Genomic DNA, 25,240 nt, shown 5'->3' with positions numbered 1-25,240 from the left:
TCTTTTCATACATATTATATGCCAAAAGATCATGCTCTACATGGCACCGAACCAATGAGGAAAACCCTATATTCAACACCTCCCTGTAAAAAAATAGAGAGAGAGAAAAGAAAGAATGAATAAAAATTTTCCCTTCATGATACACCCCAGAGTTAAACGATACAAAATTACCTTTTTCAGTCTTTTTGTAATCTGCAGAGTTAAAACTTGAATTAGGAAGCTAGATTTTTCAAAGTTTGCCCCACAAAGGGTTCTAAGTAGAGGAGTAGAGGACGATACACAACGGCGCGAAACAGACGACTTGCTACTCTTGTCCGCATGACTTCATGCTGAAATAAATACAGTACAGCGCTTTTAAGTGCTCTTGGCGCACTAAATCCAGCAGTTGTCTCAAATAGATGACCAATGTGAAACAAATGACGTCTATAAATGTAATGTGAACTTTAATTAAAAAAAAAAAAAAAAAAAAAAAATAGGGCAGGGCGCAGCTTATCAAATGGATCCGCGCCCTTCGAAAATTTCACCGCCTGTATAATGGGTTTTATGACAGTTTTGCACTCTGTGTTAACACACGAAAGGCAGGCAACTCCTCTCTAAGAACAGCCATTTTTAAGGTACGTAAGTTTGATTCTTCATTTCTTTGCTCACAACCTCGTTATAACAGTATCTCCGTGTTATTGTAATTTTCCGAATAAACATATATCGTAACTGAACTTCAGCTATAGATCTTGCTAAAACCCATCTTCATTTGTCGCTTGTTATGTTAGTGAAACAAACCTTCTTAAGTGCCGACTTTGTCCTAGAACCACATTTTAATTTTCGGGAAATTCCAAGTTACCCTCTTTTTTTATCTATTGATATAAGAATTTATTTTATAAGAATATCGAGGCTGAAATTTACGAAATTTGAAGAATATTTTAAGAATAAACCCGAGGCCGAGATATTCAAACATAATTGTAAATAAAATGAAAATTTTATGTTTTAAAATAAATCGTTTAAAATTCTTACTTTCTCTAAACCTCAAAATTAGCCATAAAGCAATAAAAACAGCACTAGAATAAGTTGAAGTTTTGTAATTTCCATTTCCTAAATCCAAGGAAACTGCCCTATAAAACTCTTCTTCAATCCCCAACAGTTAATCTGTTCTTGCATTATTGGCTTTATTTGGTAAGGTTAATTACGATTCTCAGTTGTAGCTCGGCGGCTGAAATTTATTCCGTTTTCTCTCCTTTCTTCTTCACCTACAAGGACAAATAAGAAAAAAATTAAGCAAACGTAGTTAAGTGGCAGTCCCGCTGAAAGCGGTCCACTCGACTTCGGGACCAAAAATCGTTTTCCTTCATTTTTTGTCAGTGAAAAGGGTTTGACACATATATATAAAAAGGCAATTTATTATTTTCCAATTCCTTCTTTTTGCTTTGCTACGAGCCAAAATTGAATTTTGGCCAAACTGAGGTTGCCGACCGTGATCAGAAAGGTAAAATTCACCGATTTTGTGAAGCATGCTACGTCGCCTAAAATGCAGCTCACGGAAATTCGTTTTCATGCGAATTTTAAGGTACATTCATTACTTTGCCTGACGAAATATGGAAACTTTTCGAAAAATTCGAAGCTTACCAGCGAGGCTGGAAGATACCCTACTCCGAGGCCTTTGATCACCTACTAAAATTTAGCCAAATTTGACGGGGAAGATCTCAAAAGTTGGGTCTAAATGAAGCCTAAAAAGCACACCACAGTAAATTTCATACCTTAATAAACCATTCTATAAGTTCAAACCGGCGGGTATCTCATTGGATTGCACGCGAGAACAGATTAAAAAAATTCAATTTTGGCTCGTAGCAAAGCAAAAAGAAGGAATTGGAAAATAATAAATTGCTTTTTTATATATATGTGTCAAACCCTTTTCACTGACAAAAAATGAAGGAAAACGATTTTTGGTCCCGAAGTCGAGTGGACCGCTTTTAGCGAGACTGCCACTTAATACTCTTATCATGGCCACCTGCATATGATCCGACAGTCATGACAGGTCGGGCTTACTAGAGCTAACTAAAATTACACTGAACAACCTGGAGTGACAACAACTCGTTTTCTGCTTTATTAGAACCCAGAATTCTGATCTACAAACACTAAGCTGAGGTACTTACTGTATAGAGATTTATTTTCTTTTTTCTTTCTTTTTACACTTATGACCTCGCTTAGCTAAAGTTGGTGATGGAGAGCTGTTTTTCGTTGGCTACAGTGCAGCTACAGTCTAAGCATGATAAGTTCTAGGAGATCGGTCACTTGGAATGACATACAAAATCCAACCTCTGCCGTTAGTATTTTGCATGGGATTTCCAGAAACTTAAGGAGCTCAGTCTCGGCATTTTGTGTTATTTTGACCACTTACAAAATTATCTTTAAGGTGAAAGAAAACAGGAAATTGTAGTTTACTGAAACACCAAAGAGATAATAATTTACCATAAAGAAACAAGGATGGTCATGATGGAGAAGATGAACACGGATTGCAAACGACCAACATGAAAATATTTAGGCTAAACTTCTCAAGATGAGAAACCGTGACGTAGCTCCTTTAAAAGAACTTTTCGTTGCTGGGTACGTTATTTTGATTTGTCGCGAAATGAATGTCTGGCGCCTCATGATGTGTGGTATCAAAGTGATACAGGAAATTGTTTTGAGCATGTCTTGAATCAGTTCTCAATAGTAAACGTTTCATTATTCACTGATTATTCGAGTGATGGCTTTATATTACACTCGAATCAAAACGGTGTGCATAGGTCGCCAGACGCGCGAGGTCACAAAACAAATATATTATTGTCTGTTATCTTGATCTTAATCTGTTAGAGCAGGATATTTAGCCGATGGGTTGTATAAAAGCTTCTATCTGCTCAAGATATATTCGTTAATGTGAAATGTTCTCACCGCAATCCCTTTGAGGCGCGGGCGGAGAATATCAGCTAATATCGAGGATGTGTGCGTTTCTCTGTGTAAAGCTTGGTTTAAACAGGTGTTCACTTAAAAATCGTTCTGTCATATAGTGTAGAGATGAATACAAAGGTTTTGTAGCTTCGGGTTGTTCAGGAAGGAAAAAACAAACTCTCCGTCGCCATCAATTTTTGTATAAGTTACAATTTTAATATATCGAAATTGGCATGTTAACACTACGGGGACCGTTGACAACGGCCGAACAATAGATTTGCCCAAATTGAATAATTTAGATGCATGGTTAAACTAAGGATTCCGCTAATACTGAAATATACCATTTGTTGGTGTCAGTTTTTACTCGTGGATATGTCTATATCCACGGCATAATGAAGGGGGTTTTGCCTGCGAATGAGTCACCTACTCATTTGTAACCGGAGGACATACGGAATTTGAACATTAGTAGGTAATATTTGCACTGGTGTTAGGCCTACTTCACACTAGCGACATAACTGCGTATTCGCTTTATGTCGGTAATACGAACATCGACATATAAAGGCATAATGAAAATATCCTTATGTTGTTTTGTTCATGCTGTTTTGTTGCTAATATGTCAAAATGTGAACATGTTCACACTACAAACATAACGAGGTGACGTCCTTCTTATGTCGTTATGTTTATGCCGTTATGTAGACTTGCTACCAGTCGGCCTTCGCTTAATTAGTCATCGCCCTCGAGCGAAAAGATAATTTGCATATTGTTAGTTACACGCACTCATCGGGTCTTCTCTGACATCCATTTCTCTTCTCATCTGATTAGCAAATAGTATTTTATCTAAAAACAATGCGTTATCGGCAGGTTACACCAGGGAGTTTTAAATTATCTGAAAGGTTCGCAGCTAAAGCTTCTGAACTATGTAAACAGCTACGAATAGCTTTGAGATAACCAGCAAGCAAGATCAATTGTTTCTAAGACCTGCTTGTTTTTTTGTTTTTTTTTTAATTTTTGTTTTCGTTTTTGTTTTCTTGTTCGTTAACTTTTGTTTTGTTTTGTTTTTGTTTTTAATTCTTTTTTCGTTTCTTAAAGTTTTGTTTTGTCTTCTTTTTTTGTCTTTGTTCTTCATTGTCGTCTTCGTTTTTTTTTTGTTTTTTTTCTGTTCAAAAAAAGAATAAAACGCAAACAAATATTAAAAACAAGCACGAAAACAAAAATGCAAAAGGTTAAGGGAGTGTAGACCATCGATCATGTTTTGCTGGCAGTAGCCATGACCTGACCGTTGTGTTTTGCTCGTCAAGCGTAATCACACATCGGTTACTATAATCTCTACTACTACTTTATTGCTTGTTCACTTGTCTCAGGAGAAGAATATAGCAAGTACAAAGGTCACAAAGATTGCAAGTAAAGTCAAGGATTTTTTCTTCATCTTCTTTTTCTTCTTACTCTTTGGGTTTTAATATTATGTGAATAGTTCGTTAACTTGTAAGAAGCTGTTGAAAGGTCGTTGTATAAATAAAAGCATATCATTTTCAGAGCTCTCAAGCCTCACGCAAACGAATGTAATCTTATGCTCTTAAAGCGAACTAATTATTTCAAGGAGCCCGCAAGAGTAGCCTTATTTGTGTTGAAAGTCTGGCTACGGCCCTGAACTTCTACTGGCTTCAAAAGCAACGAAGGAAATTATTTTCACACTCTACGATGATCGTTTCGTTGTTTGCGTGTTCTGTGTTTTATTGTTTGAGGTTTTCGTGTTTGAGTGTGATATAAACTCGACAAATGTAGACATATTGCATGTGAGCTCCTTTTGGCGAAGGGAAAATATTAGAAGGGACGCAAAAAACAAAAATGAAAACAAAACTTAAAAGAAAAAACAAACACAAACATTAAAAAAATTAAAATGGTTGGTGACCCTTGTGAGCTGCCGTATTAAGAATCATGAAGCATCCTACATTACTTGAATGTTTTGGATGTAAGAGAGCCAGGTAAAAATAATTGCCAACCGGCGGTTTGCGGCACTTTTAACTGAATTCTTAGCGAGGTTGTTAAAAGGTTGTTAAAAGGTTGTTAAGAAGTACACGAACTAGACTTCACGTTTTCAGGAATAGCCCCAGTTTAGTTAGGAAACGATTAATTCGTGTTTGATGTCTAACCTAAAGGAATGCTTCACGGTTCAACTACATGAACGTGATACCGAAAACATCTGGATCATTCTCAACTATGTAAACACAGATATCAAGAGGTTTTAACCTCGGCTATTATATGTAACCACTCTAGCTTGAAATGTGTTACTAGTATACTTTAAGGGTAGTGAATATAGCCAAAAGAATGATGAAATAATAACACCAAACAGTAACAGCAGTTTGCTTTAGGTGACCACGGTCAGTAAAGGAGAGGTTTTTTGCCGGAATACAAAAACAGCTGTCTTCAACTGACATATTAAAGTATCATGGTAGGTGGATTGAGAGTGTTTGGAAATCGCGCTCTTACGCTGGCGCTTTGAAAGAAAAGCACATCAACCTATACATTTTCTGAAAACTTAATAGTTATAGAATACAATCATTTCTCTTAAATTTTCTAAGAAGCTATTGTCGCAGTGATATCAAAAGAAATACCCAGGACCACGGTTTGGCTTAAAGTGGTTCACTTTCGCACGTGAATTATCGGAGCGGTGCAATTGACATCGGGTGTCGGCGATTTTTCAGATATGGGTTGGGGTTTTTTCTACACCCTTAAAGTTTGATATTCTCAATGCGGACGTTTCCTTCTACTAAAGAGGCCATAACTTTGAAGCGGAATCGAAATTACACAAAGCCCGACACTCTTTTTCGAAGAAGGTATGATTAGCTGTTAAACATCCCCTCTACACTGACAGATGTCGGCATGGGTCAGTTTGCAACAACAATGGTTATGACAACTTGAAATAAACAGATGTCTACAGTTCTGGCGCGGAAACCCGTCGCAGTGAAATCGTCCGAGAAGCAACAAACGACTAGGAGCTTTATACAGGTTTGTATTGTTAGTGCCGTCGATCGGCGACATTGGTATTATGTTCCTCAAGCTTAGGCTTCTTCGTTCTCCAGACATTTTTTGAAACCATGCCTCGTGAAGCCAAAAAGAGGAAATCTCGAGATCCACATCGTCTACATCTATATCTGCGCTTGACTCCTCTCTGCTTGTTGAAGTTTCGGAATCGCGTCCGTTCTCCAGCAATTTCGTGCGACTAGCACTTGTTGTAGTTTGTCCTTCAGCTTCATTGGAGGGACTAGCGTCCTCGAGTTCCTTCAACCACTCTTCTTGGTTACACTGCGGACACTGCGACTCCCCGGGGGGGGGGGGGGCACAGCCATATATGGGCTATATAGGTATGTGCCGCTGTGAAGGGTATGGTTTTCAAGCAGTTTACTTTAGGATAGGGTACATAAATCAGAGCGTTTGGGTCTAGAATAGGGTATAATTTTTCAAAAAACTGACTAGTTGGTTGAATTTTTTATCTAGACTAAGGAAACCAGGAATTGCCACTAAATAATATAAAAAAAATCAACAAATCGGCAAGTTTAAATCTACGCAAATCAGCCTCAACAGTGTCGATAGCTGGGGAGATTTAGGGAGTTTACTCTGGTATAGGGTAGCAAAATTCAGCTGAACTAGCTCTGGTATAGGCTAAGGGTTCCAGGGTCCCAGCGGCACATCCCCACCCAGAAATTCCCAAAGTACCCCCCCCCCCCCCCGAGCTGCGACCCACGGTCGCTCAGAGCCAAAGATCTTGTTCTACCAGATTTTGGCCTCTTCGGCTTCTACGAAGACGAAAATGGGCAAAAAGTTTTCTTGCGTTTTCGTCCTAACATAAAGAAAATTTGACAAGAACGAAAGCTAACTTGGGATGAAACAACCAAATCGAGAGCAGTTCGCGTATCGCTTTACACCTGACAACTGGCGGTGAATTTTAATTAGAGAGCGCCGTAATGGGTTAATGAGATTTACCTTTATCTTAAAAAGTAAAAAAGCTTTTTTTCTCCATTCTTTTTGCAAAATATTTATCTCAGGCTTCTCAATTTGAACAGCACCAAAAAAAAAAAAAAAAAAAAAAAGAGAGAGATTTTCGCATTTTTCGTAAAAATCCAACTACCATGATACCTTAAGAACGTTCGCGCCAATTGTTTCTGCGCATCCTTACTGCACGCGCAAATTCACACGCCACGTCATGCATCGATGCGCGCGCTAACTAATAATATAAACAATGACAGGGCAGATGACCATTGCTATAGCTTTGCCTGGATATTTAACGATCTTGAACGTTCGGTGACCCCATTTGTCTTGTGGTGGATCATTTTCTCTACCGATTTTCCACGTTTGGCGAAAACATGAAGAAAATCTATCAATTAGAAGTTTGAATTTTTTGCAAAATGCACCATTGAATTTCGTTATTTTAAGCTATTCATTTATCTGTACGGCGGTTTCAAACGCCTCCGGGAAAGGGAAATCAGTGGCTACATCCATATCTACGAATTAATGACAGTTCCACTTTGATTTTAGTTTATCGATAAGTCGTGGCAGAGTTTGGACCAAGAACAGTACTGTTAGCTGCGCTTCTGTCTCGTTATTCGAAATAATTTGTAACATTTTCGTCGCAGCCCGTTAAAAGGCCTTTCATCACACTTCACATCTCTTTGCTTAGCAGACTTTCCAAAGACAGTGAATTATATTCAGATGAAACGTACTGGAACATTTAAAGAGCTTGCGAGACCTAGTGATTGGTGAATGTTTAACTACTTGGCTCTGATACTGAAGGAGGTATTTTCTTTCAAAAACTACAGAAAATCTGGGTGGTAAATGTTCTAATGAACCAAAGTACTCTGTAAAATATTAATTATTTAAAACCTTCTCAAACAAGACCGTATTTAATACATCGGTTCAACTTACTGCTAATCATGTCATGTACTTCTAATATTCAGAAATGATATCTTTGTAGCTTGATCAGAAACTGGTGCCTTATGCTAATTAGGCTAACATTGTAAATAATATTCCTGGAAGCGCGCGGAAATGAAACGAGGGTCCTGTGGTAAGAAAGTGAATAACCACCCCCTCCCACCATCACCGTCCACCTGTGACGTAGAGAGTAGTAAACATCCACCACCACTGGGATTAAGTAAAAACTCGCAACATTTCAAAACCACCGTAAAAATTACTTTTTTGTGTTTTCGACCTTAAAACGTTTAGTTTTAAGAGGTTCCTTCACTTTGAGAACATTTTTTGTTTTGTTTTGATTCACAGAACATGACAGACCATGACACCATTGCACTGTCTCTGACCGTACTTTATGCGATAACAATGCTCGTAGCTTTGGTTGGTAACACACTGCTGATCTACATCGTGTGGAAGAAACCAGGAACAAGAAATCTGACAAGTTTCATGTTTGTTAACATGGCGGTGGCTGATTTGATGGTTGTTGTGTTTCAGATGCCTGTCAGCATTACTCACTTTTATGTCTTTGGAAGCTCTGAGTTTCTTCGGGTTTTTGCCTGCAGATTTCTCTACTATGCTGTTTATGTCTCGACGATCGCCTCCATTTTCTGCCTTACTGTAATAGCATTTGATCGATACTTTGCTGTTGTGCATCCTTTCCGGCGGAGCATTTGGTTCAGGAAGCCTAAGATCATTACGCCAATTATCTGGATCTCATCCATGGCCTTGATGTCAATCGTACCAGTTGCTTTCAAGCTCATCCGAGGCAAGTGTCGAATTGAAAAATCTCTAATTTTGCCCTTCTATGCTTACTTTTTTGCTGTCGGCTTCCTCCTGCCCCTCGCTGTCATCTCAGTTCTGTACACCCAAGTTGCTCGAAAACTGTGGTTCCATGAAGTGCCTGTGGATCATAACGTAAGTGAAAATCAACGAGAACAGGAAATCCCCAGGAAGAAAGTCATCCGAATGCTCATCATTATTGTTGTGGTGTTTGCACTCTGCTGGCTTCCAGTGCACGTCTATCAGATGGACGAAGGTGTGAGCTTCGGCGTGAGTGGGCGTGGGGCGATGTGGGATCCTTATGTAATTATCTACATTTGCTACTGGTTCAGCCAGGCAAACAGCGCCATAAACCCTTGGTTGTATATTTGTCTGAACGGAAAGATGAAAGCAGCTTTTAAAAACATGGTCCTATGTCGCCAAGAGGAAATCACTCGTCGAGGACAAGTGACCTTAACCACCACCAGAAGAAGCAGAGGGAGTTCCACACTGAAATCCATGTTGGAAGCCAGAGTGTAAATAACAGTTCGTTCTTCACTCCAAAGGAGTTGCACAAAGAACGCTTTGCTAAAAGCCAAAATGTAAAAAAAATAGTTTGTTTTTCAACCCAAGCGAGTTCTACAAAGAACTAAACGCTGGAAACGAAAATGTAAGTTATATAGTTTCTCCTTCATGCAAAGTGGGTTCTTCCAAGTACTCCTAGGTGGAAGCTTAAGTGTAAATACCAGTGCCCGTTTGTTCTTGACGAATTTGCTTTCGTCTTACTTCATTTCTAATAACGCTCCTTACCATAAATACTCACTGTGATTGGGTGCTATTAAGCTTATGTCGAATTTGTCGATAGCAGTATCTTACAAAGTCTCGCGCTAAAACAAGTGCGGTACACACCTGACATGGCATGTACCCTCATTCGTTTACAGCTGTTCATTACCAGTAGTTTAACCAGTGTCATTTGCAAGAGATTAGCTTCTTAGTTGAAAAACGTTTCAACAAGGAGGGATGCTCCAGGAGCGCTTCCCAGCGAAGCATTTCACTATCCTAACTAGACGCTCTAAGCGCGTTTACTCGGGCTTCGTACCACAGTATCAAATCGTACTTTACGAAAACGCGTATTGGACACAATGAAAGGAAATTAAAGAATCAGGATTTTTTAGCACAAGAGGTCCGCTTAGATATTTACTACTCAAGTTGCTTCGTTGAGTGTGTCCTCCTCATCCTATCGAAAGTTTTGAGTTTAAACCATTTTGATTCAAGAATAAAGCACAGCTGTCTACGCATTGATGGAGAAGTTGTTTGCAAAAAAAATTTCGAGGTCTTTTTACAACTTATGGCGATTACTTTGTACATGCTAGCAGAAATTGTACGAAGTTTGTTTACTTGTCGTGACGATCCGAGTAAATTGTGTAGCTGAACATCTTTGCCGTGTTGCGATCTTAAACCCTTTTCAAGAGTCATATCTCCTTTGGAGAACGGATAATCCCTTTCGACAGAGCCAAAACGAATCACGATAAACTCCTTTGCGAAAACAACAGTCCTGTGACTAGGCTTAAATTGCATTGCACATAATTTGCATAAACTTTCAAGTTGTGTATTTTGCGGATAACTTCCAAGAATTTGCGACCCTTAACGCAGTTTATGAAGAAATATTCAAGCTACATATTTTTATTGAATCAAGGAAGGAGTATGAAAAAGACTCTCATTTATAAGGGACTGCCTATTTTTTTGCCAGTGTTTTCGTAGATTGAACTCATACCGCAATCGGCTCAGTTGTTATCTCACGAGAACGTTTTGAGCGTGAACTTTGCTTACCTGGCTGGCTTTCAAGCAATATAATTCATGGACCGACCCTTTCTGAAAACGATCGACATCTTTGCATGTGTGATGAACGTATAAGGCGCGATTCTTGCCGAAACTTTCTTCGCAAAACACCGCATTCTGTCACGAAGAGCTAGCAATGCCGCGTTTCTCGTCCCCAGTTTTTATGGTCTACGCATGGAACACCTGGGACCATGACCCTCTTTTGGCGACCAAAACGCTTGCATTTTATGACTCGGGCTTTCCTACGGAAGCCCGAGTAATAACAGATAGAGAGATATTACTCAGCAGGCAACTACTGCGGTAAAAACCTCGCGAAACTTTGTCATCCAATCAGAAATAAAGCTAAAACCAAGCATGACACGCTCGCACACCTTTTCCCGCCTTTTAAGTCGGCTACGTGTCTTGGCTTTGAGTTTTAATTGGTTCACTGGAGTGACTACTTTAGTTTTGTTGTTTTACGACTTTCGAAGAAAAACTACAAATAGTCTTAGTAAATGTGTCATCTAGCTTGTCTACAAAAGCTTTCGTTTTAGTTAAATGTCAAATAAAATAGTACAATAGTCAGTACAAGTAAATGCCTAATTTTGTAATTAACAGGTGACGGTTTTGCATATCTGATCTTGATTAGCATAGATTTTTACGATTTTATTTCTCCGCTTGCTCCTAAATTTTGGTGTCGATCGAAAATGTAAATCAAAGAATCAAGACAGTGTTTGACCACATTTCCAAAGGCCTCGAAGTTCGTCAAAAATACTCCGCTATGCGTATATTTTAACTCTCTTTTGGTGTTTGCATAGGTGGTCAAATACGGTCGTTTTTGCCTGATATATTACATATTGTTTATAGGTGCTGATGACATGTCGTGCATAACGGATTAAAAATAAAGACATGGTTTATCCCTACGATAACCACCAACGTTTCTGATTCCAACTGCGACTGTGCTTACGTGGGCTCATGCAGTTTTAACATGTGTTGATAATGGATATTAAAAGAAGTAAATAAATGGCTATCGTTTCCTGCGAATTTACTGTGTGTACCCTCGCGTGTTCCAGGAGGCGTTTCACATGCATTCTGCTAAGCGAGCTGCAAACGCCTCCGTGTTCTGAAGGTGATATGGAAATATGACTTATAGAAGGTTTGCTAGCTTCCGATGCTGAAAGAAATCTCGAAAGACATCCACATTAAATTTTTCGCAGACCAAGTCACAGCTGTGGATGTCTTGTAATCGAAAGCCGCCATTTTCAGTGCCGAACAACTCATTTTTGGAATTTCTACGGCTGAACGGAACGTTATTGCCGCTTCTGACATATTCGAATTCGATCTCAAGTTTCCGGAATTGAACTTAACTTCACCACTTTCTTTCTTAGATACATACGGTATGTCAAGTTGTGCATGAAGTACATCGGTGCATCACTGGCCAACAAAATGCTTGTTGACAGATGTTATTTTGTCGTTTAACGCCACGAGAGCTAAGAAGTGAAACCTACGAAGAAAAGAGTTAAATAATTCGAAACAAAGCAATTTTTTGTCACTAAAAACTTGCGTAAAGCTTGAATAATCGAATTTCACTCGCTGTATTTTCTAAATCAAAAAGGATTCATACGCCATGACTCTTCCAAAATAGCAACTTACAAATCCAATGTACTGTATGTATCTATTTTGTAGACAACGTGATAAACACGATTTGGTCATGCTCAACTTCTTTGAACGTTTTTAATGTAAATGGCCTACTGATGATTTGCCTCAGACATTGCCAATACGAATATCAATGTCCAAGCTCATGACAGTTAGAGCTTTCTCTTCACCTCGTTCTTAGGTGACAGATGTAACTTGTATTTGCTTCGAGTGTCCATTCCTGGGTTCTCAGTAAATGCAAGGCCATGTAAAAGGGAAAAAATTAAAAATAACAAAAACATAAAAAAATAATTAGCCACAAATGATTGAACAATAACATCCAAGAGTAAACTAGAGTAGTAAATTTCTGTTTGAGATACCAACTCAAGACAGGCAATGATCATGATTATCATAGCGAAAATTCACTGTAAATGCATGAGATGGTATCCGATCCAGGATCCAAAAATTCTGAACATCGGCCAATGAACAAACGGATGACATACCCTCTACAAAAACAAATTAACAAGAAAACATTAAAATATAAAGGGAACAAAGCAAGCCATAAAAGTATGCACTTATTGTGATAAAAGAGGGTAGAAACCGGTAAAAATCACACCATCAACTCGCGCGAACATCTGACAAATCAAAGAAAAAGCCCCACCTTCAAGTCAGAGTTTGACCGTTAAACGGTGGGGCCCGCCCATTTCCTTAAAGTGCTACTCTCGAACTAAAGGTTCACGTAAAAATAATTCACGATACTGATCCTTGTTCTTGAGGCCTTATGCGCCCCTTAGCATGAAATAGTTGGGTACGGTGAAGGTGGCTGATCCTTGTTTCCCCGCAAACGACCAAAAAAATATCCATATCAAGCGAGTGTGATAAACAAACGTTTTCAACATAGCATGATTTCTATTGACTAGTTCTGATGTAAAAAAAAAAAAAAAAAGAAAAAAGCTTACCCGCAATTCAGAATTGGTAAATGTCTGGCCTAGACTTCACACTAGAAGCTCCTAGAAAATTTTCGTTTCATTCTCATAATGAGAAATCGGTCGAGACTGGCAACCTACTATCAACTTGCGACAAAAAATGTGTCGGCCATTGTTCCAACTGAGACGACATATGACTAATCCCTCTACTACATTAGACACCTACAAACTGCAAACATCAAAAGCTCAGAAACTTGACGTTCGTCCGTTGGAGAGAAAATCCGAGCCCGCAACCCGCCCCAAACTCTCTCTTCCGATCGCTCTCTGTCAATTCTTGTTGCATGCTAATCTGACCAAATTTCGTCTTGCGTTCCCTGTGTCTCACCCAAGCGAGAATATTCGAGATTTTCGTGAGTGGTTCAGATTTTGTACTTCCCCACCCTCGAAGATTTTATTTGCAGGGACGAATGACGTCCAACAGTGATTTGTGGCAAAGAACCAACCAGATGCCTGATGATGCTAAGATCTTGAAGAGACGTTGGAGATGGATAGGCCACATTCTCCGCAAACCCCTAACCAGCATCACGAGGCAAGCTCTGTCTCGGAACTCTTAGAGCAAGAGGAAGTGTGGACGACCACGGAACTCGCGGTGTTGGAAAATTGAATCAGACATCAGGAGACTGAAGGCTGAGCTGGAGTCAGCTCGAGAGGAGCGCCCAGGACAGAGACCTCTGGAGAACTCTTGTAGGTGGCCCATGCCCCTGGAGGGTGTGACGCAAGCCAGGCGTGCGTCTATTTTCAAAGCAAGCAGCGTGAAGGTCAAGACAAAAGTGGTGGCTTTAGGCAATTAAGGAATTAAAAGTGAATGATGGTGATAGTCGATGACAGTGCATGATAGTTGGCGGCGGTTGTCACGCCGTTTGACCAGGACTTAAAAACACTTAAATTAATCGCACCACTTTCTTGTCCAACTCCAGTCGTATGCGTGACTCTCGTAGACGTTCTTCACGTGCTCTCGTGCCCCTTTCCTCTTTAATCAATTCTCATCCGGTTAGAAGGTAAACCAACCCACCATTGACTCTCGTATACGACTATACAAGTATACAGTTTCTTCTTGTTTTGTTTGCACTGTTTCATCTGGAGTATCCTTACTGTATCTTTTATGTCTGACCAAAGCATTACTACATCCAATGCAAGAGTAAACTACTCCAAGATTTTAATGATTCAAGTTTATGTAATTTATTTGAAAGAATCCTACTTTCAAAATTTCGTGAATAATGACTCAAGATTAACCCCAAAAAATGTTCCACAATATTTATTAGTTTTTCTTTGTTTTTTGTTTTGTTTTGTTTTGTTTTTTGATTTTGTTTATTTGTTTTTTTGAGAAATACAAATCTGACGGACCTGATAATCTTCGGAGGAGGTCTAAGCGGAATATAGTGTTTCTAACAAATTCATCAATAAAGTGCGCCGTTTGTGACTATTCTTCAGAATTAGTTCCAGCAGCGCTGGTTTCATAACTTTTGAACGAAGCCAAAGTCATAAATAATTCCTGCTATTTTTACCAAACAAAACGTTCTCTAAATACAATAGAAGATTTAATTCAAATTTCTGTTTTTACTTTGACAAATGATGTGTATAATTTATGCTACGTAATTTCGATCAGGGTGTAAGTGAAACTAAAGCAGTGCAGAAAATGAATGCTCATCAGTGAAATTAAATCGTGACCTTGTTAAGGCGAAACAATGAACAAGATAGCAATTGGGTTATTCATTCTTCTAGTGATATTTACGCCGGCAGATTTCTCGCCGTACCGAGGTGTGTGCAATAGATTTGGGAACTTTGACATTCACATTAAGGGTAAGAATTTTCATTTTACTTCTTTTTTTTTCCTTTAAACAGCCTGAAGGGGAACAACATTAAAATTTGCTACAGGGGACGTTTGTGCAGGATAGAGCTTTAAATACAGAACTTTATGTCGGATCCACTTTCTTGCATATTCTAGCCTAACAACGATTTGTGAGTGGAAAAAAATTCAATGGACTGAAAAATATTTGTTGGCGAATTTAGTCAAATTCTAATTTCCGTTGTTTTAATTTTGTCTTGGCTTGAAATATTCAAACTACGATTCCCAATATTTCAATAACGAAATTAAACGAAAAATAAACGTGTATGCACACAATCGTTGGAGTGCTCGATACAAATATACATGCAGAGCGAAATACGAATTACGAATAAGATTGAGATTAATGGACAATTCTATCAGACAGTTTTAAATTAGTTAAGAAACTTTTACAAATTGGTTCAAAACTATATAAATTTCTAAATTCTAAGCAAACATATACGAAATACTAGTATAGAAATTTGGTAAATTTAATGAATGTTGTTTAGGTTTTCAACGTAACTGGATGGAACAAAAAACTTCAACCTAGACAAAACTGGAGTCAACACACGGTTAGGTGGTAAATCACAACAACGAGATAATTTGCAACATGGGTGAATAAGTTCTCAACGGAGTTTACGTTAGAACTACTCTTGCTTGTTATAAACTAGTCATGTTTTAGCGGCCTAAATTGGTTAGCTGGTTGTAGTTGTCACTCAAGAGATAATCAACATTCTTGTTTTGCTCAAAATCCATTCACAAAACAAATTAGGTTTCAGAGTCTGTTTCTTACTCACGCTGGTTTTCTCACTAATATTTACAAAACAAGCTGACATATAACAAATACTATTATTTGGATAGTTCATTTGGCAGGGACATTTTAGTACAGACCGCTAAGGGGGGTTGATACTGAATATAGTGGCATCTATACATCTGACTGTTTTCCATAATCCTGCCCGCTATTTTGGTGCAAAGTCTTAACGCGGTTTTCATATATTGGCACAGAATGTCCTAAATGATCACGGAATACCTTAGTTTGACTCCTGATGTTTTAGAAAGATCGACAGTAATTAGACACGCTCATTTTTCGACCTTTCTGGGTCATCCAGTCTTGTTCCGTTGAAACAATTATTTCAAGGGAACAAGACTGCATGACCCAGAAAGGTCGAAAATCGAGCGTGTCTAATTTCTGTCGATTTTTCTAAAGCATTTAGAGTCAAACTAGGGATATCCCTGAGCAGTTTAGGACATTCTGTGTCAATATATGTCTGAATTTATGAAAACCGTGTTAAAGACTTTGCACCAAAATAGCGGGCATGTTTTTGGAAAATCGGTTAGAAAATGTACATAAATATGGCCATGTCGTACCGAGAGTGCTATCTACCTCGTGTACTCTTAATAGAGTCCATACCATGCCTATACAAGCCTTTGAAGTCGCTGCAAATGAGTCGAACGAGCCAAACAAAGCTAAATTAGAGCTTACATTGATCATTTGGTTCGCCGCGGCACTAATTCAGACAGGCTTAACCTCTGCGATTTCACCTAAATGACCTCACTATGTCTTTACTGTGGGTTAAATTAGCCAGCCACGCTAACAAGAGCATGGTAAGAAGTGGAATCGGTTATTTACCTCTATATTTCAGCCAAAAAGTAGCCGTTACGTGACATTTCATCTCAATATCTGACCGGATTCGTAAAAAACATAGCCATAGAATTTGACTTGTCACTGATAATCTTGCTACAATTCTGTCCTAGAGCTAGCTTTCCACGAGGCTTATCGTAGCTCAAATAGCAGCAAATAACTCTCCTGTCTCTTTTAGCATGAAATTGGAGTCTAAATCAACACGAACGTACAGATATCAAAAGCGCGGCGGAGAGCCAATCTATTGCTTTCTAAAGGCCTGCATCGTCCTAAGTGGACTGAACAAGAGCTTCCTACATCGAGAATCGTTTGAAATTCAAACAAACTAGGCCATAGTTAGCAGTAAGCGAACACTCAACATGTTGTCGTTACGTCAATTATCGCCCGGAAACCACGCAAATAAATTTGTTTCGCGCTAGCGAATCACAGACAGTTCTGATACTTAGCTAAGCCGAGAACGCCTAAAATTGGTAAAACAAGGAAATTCTACTCACGATCAGCGCTTGAACTCATGTTCTTCTCTCTCCTCGTGGCCATGTTTTGCTCGCAAATAGCGATGTCCTGGATGTACTTCAATTTTGTCGAGCGCGGAATGGCACATCCAGATTTCAACAGATTTTTTTTTTCCTAAGTCTTTACTGAGCTACATCAAAGTTAAAAGCAAATGACGCCAACAGCAGCTAGAAATGTCCAGTCCATTGCACGTCTAAGCCCTAAATCGATGTGGCTAAAGATTTTTGCTGTCTAAAGCAAGCACAACATTATCGCCACAGGGCAAACGGCCTTCTGTTACGGGACTAAATGTGACCCGTACAGTTTACACATCTCCTCAGGCCCGCCTCACGTACGATAATGGACGACGCTTACTAGCAAATCGTTAGTCTTGGGCCTTCATTGGACTTAATGATGTCCTCGGGCAGACTTCCTTTAGACAGCAAATACAGAACGCTAATCGGTCGCTCCTTGTCAGAGTCACCGCGCGAACTGAATTCAGACGAGTGTAGCCTGGGCTAAACTTAACGCAAATTGAAAAGAGGTTTTTAGTATATAGCATTGGTGTACATGTAGAGGTGCCTGATGTGAAGAGAGTGGTTCATATTGGTGTGCCGCAATGTTCATTATGGAAGATTTTTTTAGGAAATTGGATGAACAAAATAAATGGGAAATAATGCAATGTCATTGCTCTTTTACAATTCGTGTTACTTCATGGTAATAAGGCTCTTCAGCCTGTTATACAACCATGTACAACAACACATCTTGCATGTATACTTTCTACTTCTTGTGGTTGATCAGAACATCAACCACATAGCTTTACTAATAACAAATGATGGTTCTATCTCCATCTCCTTGTTTTCAGTATTATTTAATGAACTGCAAGAGCAATATTCGTATTTAAATTATCCATATATGGTCATGTGTAGGTCCAGAAAATATCCATATTCCTCCCCCCCCCCCCCCCCCCCTCCACAGAAGGGAGTAGAATTTCCTGGGGAGTGGGAGTTCTGTAAGACCAAAAAAACTTAAAGAAATGTGTGAAGCTTCATTGGAATTTCCAGAGGGGTGGGGGGGGGGGGGGGTGGTCTTAGATCAAATCCCTTTCGTGAGAGGGGAATGGATATTTTCTAGAAGTACACCATCCTTCGAAGAATTTATGTAGCGTTATTATGGTGTGAAAATTAAATAATCTTTCAAATACTAACAAAAAGATTACGAAATTTTTCTTATGGGGATATCAATGTAACTCTGTACACCTATAACGTTTGATTTGATTTTACTAGAGATTCCACATTACATTTGAAAACCCACTTGTCTGATGATTCGTTCATCAGTTATATAAATAATTGTCTCTATATTTGTTCACAGTTATTTGCATGGATGATAAATTATTGTTATTTACTGATTAATGTTATTGTGACGGAATAAAGTTTTGCTAGTTGCAGTTGTTTCCTAACTAAAGTGGAGAGAGGAAAGGGCCTCGAATTTCAGCTATGGTTATCTATGGTTATTTTCCTTTACAAATCATTTCCACAAGTAAATTATTAAAAAAATAATAATAAGAAATTTGGGTGGGGGCTATCCCTAAAGCAAACGAAACTCTTGCCTGACCACAAAAGGTTTGTTCGTGTTTTTTGGGGGGAGAGTATAGGGGAGGTCTCAATAATTAAAGAGAGGGGAGCTGAAAAACAGATATTATATATATCTATAACAGCAGAAGCTTCTTAACAGGTAGTAACAGATACATAAAAATCTATGGAAGAAACAAACTCATTTTTGGCAATTTAATATCGATACATTTTGGACTGCTAGAATCTGATCTGCTTGATCTTTCAGATAGAGAAAAACACACTCACCTTCCAATTTCCAGTGCCATATTTGCTTAGCAAGAGTGATATTTCTTCGTCTTTTCAACAGGCTCTAAGTTTTCTGTTGAGCTTTTCATAAAGAAATACAAACGTTTCTTGAAACCCACTGGCGATTCGAACTTAATTTTATGATTTCTTGGGGTATGGTCAGCGACAAAGTAATTGTTGTATTAGCTGGTTGACTCTTAGAGTTTTAAACGTTTCTTCCCACCTTCTCGGCTGCTACAACAAAGGACGATGATTACGATCGAGAATGACATCGCTGCAGGCGATGTACTTCTTTGGTTACGTGTAAATTTTTACGATCGGGAATGATCACCATTTGTTTTGCGTTTTTTTTTTTTTTTTTTCGTAAAGCGCGCCTGTGTCAACTGAGCGAAGGTGCCGCCATCCTGGCCGGAATTTTCATTTCATTTCTGCTGCGCATTCATTTTTTGTCAGCCAATGAAAAAATTCGAAGTTTTTGGTGCGTCCAGAACTACTCGTCAACGACATTTTAAGACCAGTGGCACTGGGGACGAGAATGGTCCCGTCCTGGTATCTTAAGGTGCCTAACAACTCCAGATTGGGCTGAAACAACAATAAAAAATTCGCTGTTCTCATTCAAAGTTACAAAAGAGTTCGCAATGGCCAACATTTCTCGTCATGAATATGAAGCTGCTTAGTTTCGAACACATTACAGATACCGCTGATGGATTTCCTTGTCTATTGCAACGAGTGTTTTGATTTCGAAGAGCGTGTAGCAGTGAAAACAGTGGTAATTCTCGTCTGTGACGTATCTTGGACTGACAAAAAGTAATTTATTTTCTCCCCCTCTAGCTTCTAATTTTAAAAACCAATCTTAGCCTTTGCAGAAATTGTTTTTGTAGTTTACCGAATAAAAACCAAGCGCACAAACACGGCAATGAAAAAGGACAGAGATGCATGCGAGGTTCGTCTGCAACCCCCTTCAATATTTCAAATGTATGCATTCGCTTGCATCATAAATCAGACTTTTAAAGAAATATCAGTAGATTGGATAATCGTAAATTCAGCTATGAAGTTAAAGTCGCTTTAGTGAGTCGATCAACAAAAAACCTTTAGTACAGTGTTAATAACGCGAGAGAAATCGCATCGTGAAAACACGGACTATCAGTTACTCGATTATGAGTCGTAAAACGGCAAATATCATATTTTTAGTTTCTGCGTGGTGACAAACAAAATACATTTCAAGATCTGTACAGTGTGTGCAAGCTGAATAATTTGAAGCTAACTTCTGTAATTATAAAGTAAGAAAGAACTCTTGTAATGCACCGGTCTGTTCTCTTTTTTTTTATTGATGATAAATTTCGTCCTAACATTATCAATGCAGTCTGTGGCTCCATTTGGCTACCCCTCGTCGATTCCTTAATGTAATTTGTTAATTAGAAATGTTCTAAACGGGCAAGGGACTGGGTATGAATATTGAAAATTGGTTAATTTGAAAAACTGAGCCTGTGATTTAAAAGAACATGCAAGCGTTAGTAAGTTAACCAAATGTCTGTATTTTTGGTGCACATACAGAAGCTGTGATTGATGAGAGCGTTCTATGGTTTAGAAGGAGATGTGTCGATTGTAAATTTTCGTACCCAGTCCCTTGATCGTTTAGAGCATGGCTAATTAACAAATATTGCATTTTGTTTGCGAAGGGAACTCGTAGTTGATACGATTTTCAAGTATTTGACCACAAATGTCCATGAGAAAGCAAGAAACCTTAAAAGACTTAAAAGGAGCAAGAAGCTTCAAAAATGAGTAAAACAGAATCCTTATGGAAAATAATACTAAGAATGCTAATGTGTGCCATTGTGGTATTGCTTAGGTTAGTTGCATTACGAATTGACAACTGGCTGATGGCTAGCATCTCTGTTTAGACGTTGACGCCTCTTGAGACATTTCACTATGCATTTAACATCAAACGAACAGCCAAAGTAGTAAAAAGTTGCTTTTTTAAGGTTGCTCACAACTGTTTTTCCCATGGGTTTAACAGAAACAAGTTTGTGTTTCAGCAAAGAATCAAGTTTGCCCGTCAAGGAGTCACCAGAACAGCTGTTCTTCCCATGCATTTGAAAGAACTTTGTATTTCAAAGAATTAAGTCTGCGTCTAAAGTTTACGCTTCTAACAATCAAATTTGCATTTTATTGAATGCAGTTTGTGGTTCAAAAAATCAAGTTGGCGTTTCAGAGAGTCAAGCTTTATTATAGGAAATGAAGTTTTAATTAAAATAATCAGGTCTTTGTAACATCATTTATCGCTTTTATCAACGTACACCACACTTGGAGCTAGATTTTCCTGAAGCATCGGCTTGATGCCTGTTCAATCGTCTCGAACAAGCTGATTGGAGGTACGAGAACTTTATTTTGTTATGCTGTGATCGCTATCTTTTCCTTTTTCTAATTTTCAGCAGCTTTGTTATTAGCCTCAGCTGTATTTACGCGCTTAATTTCGGAACCAGAGGAAGTCTAGCTACAAGAAGCTCTGCGAATTAAGTCATTTTTTCTCGGCATTTTCTCATGTAGAGCCATTTGAGCGACAGTGCAATTTGATATCAGTACATGACAAGTCTGAAGCAAATTTCTCTTTAAAATCAGTCTCTTGTGGAAAAAAAAAAATTATGGCCAGTTCTTTCTTCTGCCTAGGTTGTTGTCAATTGCCAATTCTTAACATTGTCTGTGACCAGTTTTTACAAGAAAACTAAGTACAGTAGTTAGTAGTTTCTCCGATAACACTTTTAAGCAAGATCAAAAAGAAGATATGGCAAACTGGAGTAGTTAGGTAGCATAGCATTTCGTGCGGTAAAAGCAATTCACTCATTTCTGTCTAACATCTTGATACCTTTTCTGTATAGCAACTTTAAGAAAGATAAAATGGCAAGTTACGAACTGTAGCACTTAGCTAGGATAACACTTCCTGTGGCAAAAGCAGCTCTCTTAATTCTGCGTGTCATTTTTTTAGTTGATTTAGGCATTTCAATTGCTCCATATTAGAAACAATGGCGCAAAAGCGAACCGAAGCTGTTCTCTAACCAATCTTTCTTTTTTTGACATTTTTCGTGCTTTTGATAAACGTCGAGTGTCCTGATATCAGTTGGCTCGACCAAGAAAAAACTGGCATCAAAATGGCTACGGATGAAATAAAATCCACCACCGAGTGAACCAGAAAAGAAATGGCACTTGTTTCATACAGTTCTTGCAATTATATGATTGCGTGAATTGAATTTAATGTAAGCCCGTTTAACTTCCTCGTTTGTTAAGGTTTTCCCTGAAATAAATTATTTAAATATTCAATTAAGGAAGAGATTATTGGAGAACAGATAAGACCTATGTCAAACCATTTATTTCCTAAGTATATTTTCGCTGATTTACTGAAAAGCTTACGCTTATCATTATGACTGATAGGCGACTTTGGTGACATGTCAGTAAATACTGACATGAAGAGTCGAACTAACATGGAGAATCATGTAGCATGAAGGACTGGCTTTAATATCAATGTTTCTAAGCAAAACTTGAAGGGTTTGAATAGCAGGAAAATATCTAAACGCACGATATTCAAAAATCTTGCTGTGTCCTCGACGAAAAACAACATTTTCTTGAAGACAAAATGCAATTTGTGGTAGACAAGATTAGCGTAAACAAATATCACGCCTCCGCCGAAATGATTGTAAGAATGGCTGTGAGTTGCTAACATCACCACTCTTGTTAGCGCCACTTCCATATCAATTTGTCTTCGTTGAAAAGGAGAATTAAGGTACGTTTTTCACTTTTCTTTCACAATCAGTAATAAATATAGTCTTCAAGGCGAATAACATCGAGAGAGCGATTTTCTCATATAGTGGACCACGAGTCACCGTGATCTTTGTATCGGTGGCACAATAGTTCTGTTTTATTATACTCCTGTACCACACCTTTAAAACCCCAAATAAAAGAATCACGTACGGCAAAGGTTAAGAATACAAACTAATTCTCTAAAACTTTGTAGAATTAAGTGCAACTTTAGACACAGTTTCTAAGACAGCTCTCGTCGCACAAAAATATACTCGATAGGCTGTACTGGAGTGAACACTTCCTGAAGAAAAAAAATCCACAAAAAATCATAACACAACAAAAATGGAAATATCTAGAGAGACAAATGGGTAGTGTGGTGAACAAAATTAATTAAAAGCTTTTAAACATGAGGCTAACAAAGCTCCTAAATGTTATTGTTGCTAGAGCTGAAACGTTATCGTCATTTATTTCTAAATTTGTAACAGCGTTATAAAATAATGCAACAACTTCGGTATACTCCCTCGCCTTGAACAACACTGCAAGCTGTCACAGGTCTTGAGCGCTCGCATTTCACAATTGCACGCTATAAAAAGGGACAGATATGAATATTAAATTAAAGGAAGGAAGCCGAAAACAGAAAATAATATTTATCTTAACGCTCTATTGCCCTTTTTCATGGTGAAAACAGCAGCGTGTGACAGCCACTTTATCTTAATCAGTGTTATTTTAGGTGTCTACGATCAAATTAAAATGGTCTGTCAAAGTTTTTGATGAGTTCTAATGTTTATTTTCCTTGCTTCCCTTCAGTGGATTTAGCTTAAGGCTAAATAATAAAGAAAGAAAGAAGAGAAACAAAAACAACAACAACAACAACAACAAACAAAGAAAACACACAAAAAAACTGACTCTTTCTTCCTTAGTCGATGAGCAGGTACCTTAAATGTATTTAGTTTGCGTTCGTCAAAAAGATTTTGTCGTTACTCGATATGTTATCAATCATGTATTAAATTGCCGAAGTAGTGTATGTATTGCATCTGCACCAACCTGAGTATTTTAATTTCACTCAATTCTCATTCTTACTATTGCTATTTTTTTTTTCGTAACCATTACTACCACATCATACATACAGCAGCCGAGTTGCATTAATCTTGAAAGGAAGGTCAATTTACTGCTGAGAACAGCTTGACGAAAGGCTGAATCACAGGGAAGGGGGGGTGGGGGTGGGGGAAGGGACACGGCTTTACTTTTATTTCTGATCCATTCAGTGAACGCCCAGTTAGTAATGTAAAGTTAGTAATTGTTAGTAATGAAAATTAGGTCGTCTAGTTTTGCTATCTTTACATTAAAAAGTCTGACCTCCTGCTTGAGCAACTCTTATAACATCCTGTTTTTTTTCAGTGCTGAAAAGCCTTAAGCGAATTATTTTGCCGAATATTCTTAAACATGGTAGAATCTCCTTCAATGCGACATTTTTTTTTTTCACTTTCGTCCATCGTGTCCCTGGAGAAATATAACATAGCTCTCGTATTTACATATCTTTGCCATTTTTGTTCAGTTGTGCCAAAAATACGTATATTTATTACGCCTCTGTTGGTCAAAAATACGCTCGTACTTCAAGGCTTGCAAGAAAGTCACTTACTATATAATGTACACAATGTCGCTGTTTAAAATACCATTTGGAATTAAGTACATTAAGTTCTTAAATCGCAGTTCAAAGCCATTACGCCGCCACAGTTAGATTCCTTTGGGATTACGTGTTCCGCATTGTGTGGATCTTTACACAAATTATGTCAGACGGGCATTGCCGTGATCAATTACAGCCGGCTTGCCCGGCAACCTTAAATACACCAAACAAGGAGAAATACAAATCAGACTACACCCAACATTGGGATTTCCTCCACGAGATGATCTCGAATATTGCATTTGCGCGGTGAACATTGAAAACCCTCTGGCTCCATACCTGCAATGGTAAATAATGGTAATTGAACTGAGTGGAGTGCAATTTGGTCTGAAATCATACGCGTGATTTCAAAATCGAACGAGCGCGCAGCGCGAGTTCGATTTGAATTCACAAGTATGATTTCAGACCAAAATTGCACGACACGAAGTTCAATTGCCACTTTATTAGATCCATTTTGAAATCGCACAATTTTATCGCCGTAATTTTTAGACTTTTGGTGTATTGTTTCAGTAGCCGGTTTGTTAAAAAAAAAGCGGAACCGGAAACGCTTTTACGTCTCATTTAGTATGCAAAACGATGTCATGTGACGAAAACTCATCCGAGAATGACAAAGAAACAAGCGGTTTTGAAGTCAGAACGAAAATAGTCTGCTTCAGGTATAAAAGTTCAATTCTCGTCGCTTGAATCGATGATGGAAGGTCTTTCTTTCTTCTGTGGTTGAGGCTGAGACTTTTCATTGTCTTTGGAGAAGGAATTTGAAGGTGCATCCTGCGTAATTCTGCGATGGATTTCTTTTGAGTTGGGAAACTCCCTCGAGTGCACACGATGCCCAGTGGATGGTACGTTTTTTTTCTTTCATACCGTTTAATGGCA

At 38.4% G+C, this 25,240-nt stretch overlaps 2 protein-coding genes and 1 long non-coding RNA gene across 3 annotated transcripts in view; 2 read left to right on the top strand and 1 right to left on the bottom strand.

Annotated features, from left to right (window-relative positions):
* The window catches only part of LOC149096002 (somatostatin receptor type 2-like), a 118,706-nt gene that overhangs the window by 74,095 nt on the left and 19,371 nt on the right, over positions 1-25,240 (top strand). The gene's annotated exons all lie outside the window — the stretch shown is intronic.
* LOC149096005 (uncharacterized) lies at positions 1,061-1,873 on the bottom strand. Its single transcript, XR_016204577.1, has 2 exons — positions 1,749-1,873; positions 1,061-1,241 (listed from the first exon to the last, which is right to left on the bottom strand). It is a non-coding gene; the product is annotated as an uncharacterized LOC149096005 (long non-coding RNA).
* LOC149096004 (substance-P receptor-like) lies at positions 5,593-11,486 on the top strand. Its single transcript, XM_089281328.1, has 2 exons — positions 5,593-5,925; positions 8,191-11,486. The coding sequence occupies exons 1-2, from the start codon at positions 5,848-5,850 to the stop codon at positions 9,178-9,180; spliced, it is 1,068 nt and encodes a 355-aa protein (XP_089137454.1). The 5' UTR covers positions 5,593-5,847; the 3' UTR covers positions 9,181-11,486.

The sequence above is a fragment of the Orbicella faveolata genome, unplaced genomic scaffold (genome assembly GCF_042242905.1).
Source record: "Orbicella faveolata isolate gen_17 unplaced genomic scaffold, um_ofav_v1 contig_48, whole genome shotgun sequence".
NCBI classification, from domain to species: Eukaryota; Metazoa; Cnidaria; class Anthozoa; order Scleractinia; family Merulinidae; genus Orbicella; species Orbicella faveolata.
Note: the sequence above shows the minus strand (reverse complement) of the source record. Positions and strands in the feature narration are given on the sequence as shown.

Bases quoted from the DNA above. Each gene is read 5' to 3' on its own strand.
- LOC149096004 (XM_089281328.1), top strand. From the start codon at position 5,848: ATGTCTACAGTTCTGGCGCGGAAACCCGTCGCAGTGAAATCGTCCGAG. The intron at 5,926-8,190 runs GTTTGTATTGTT...TTTGATTCACAG, and splicing joins CGACTAGGAGCTTTATACAG to AACATGACAGACCATGACAC.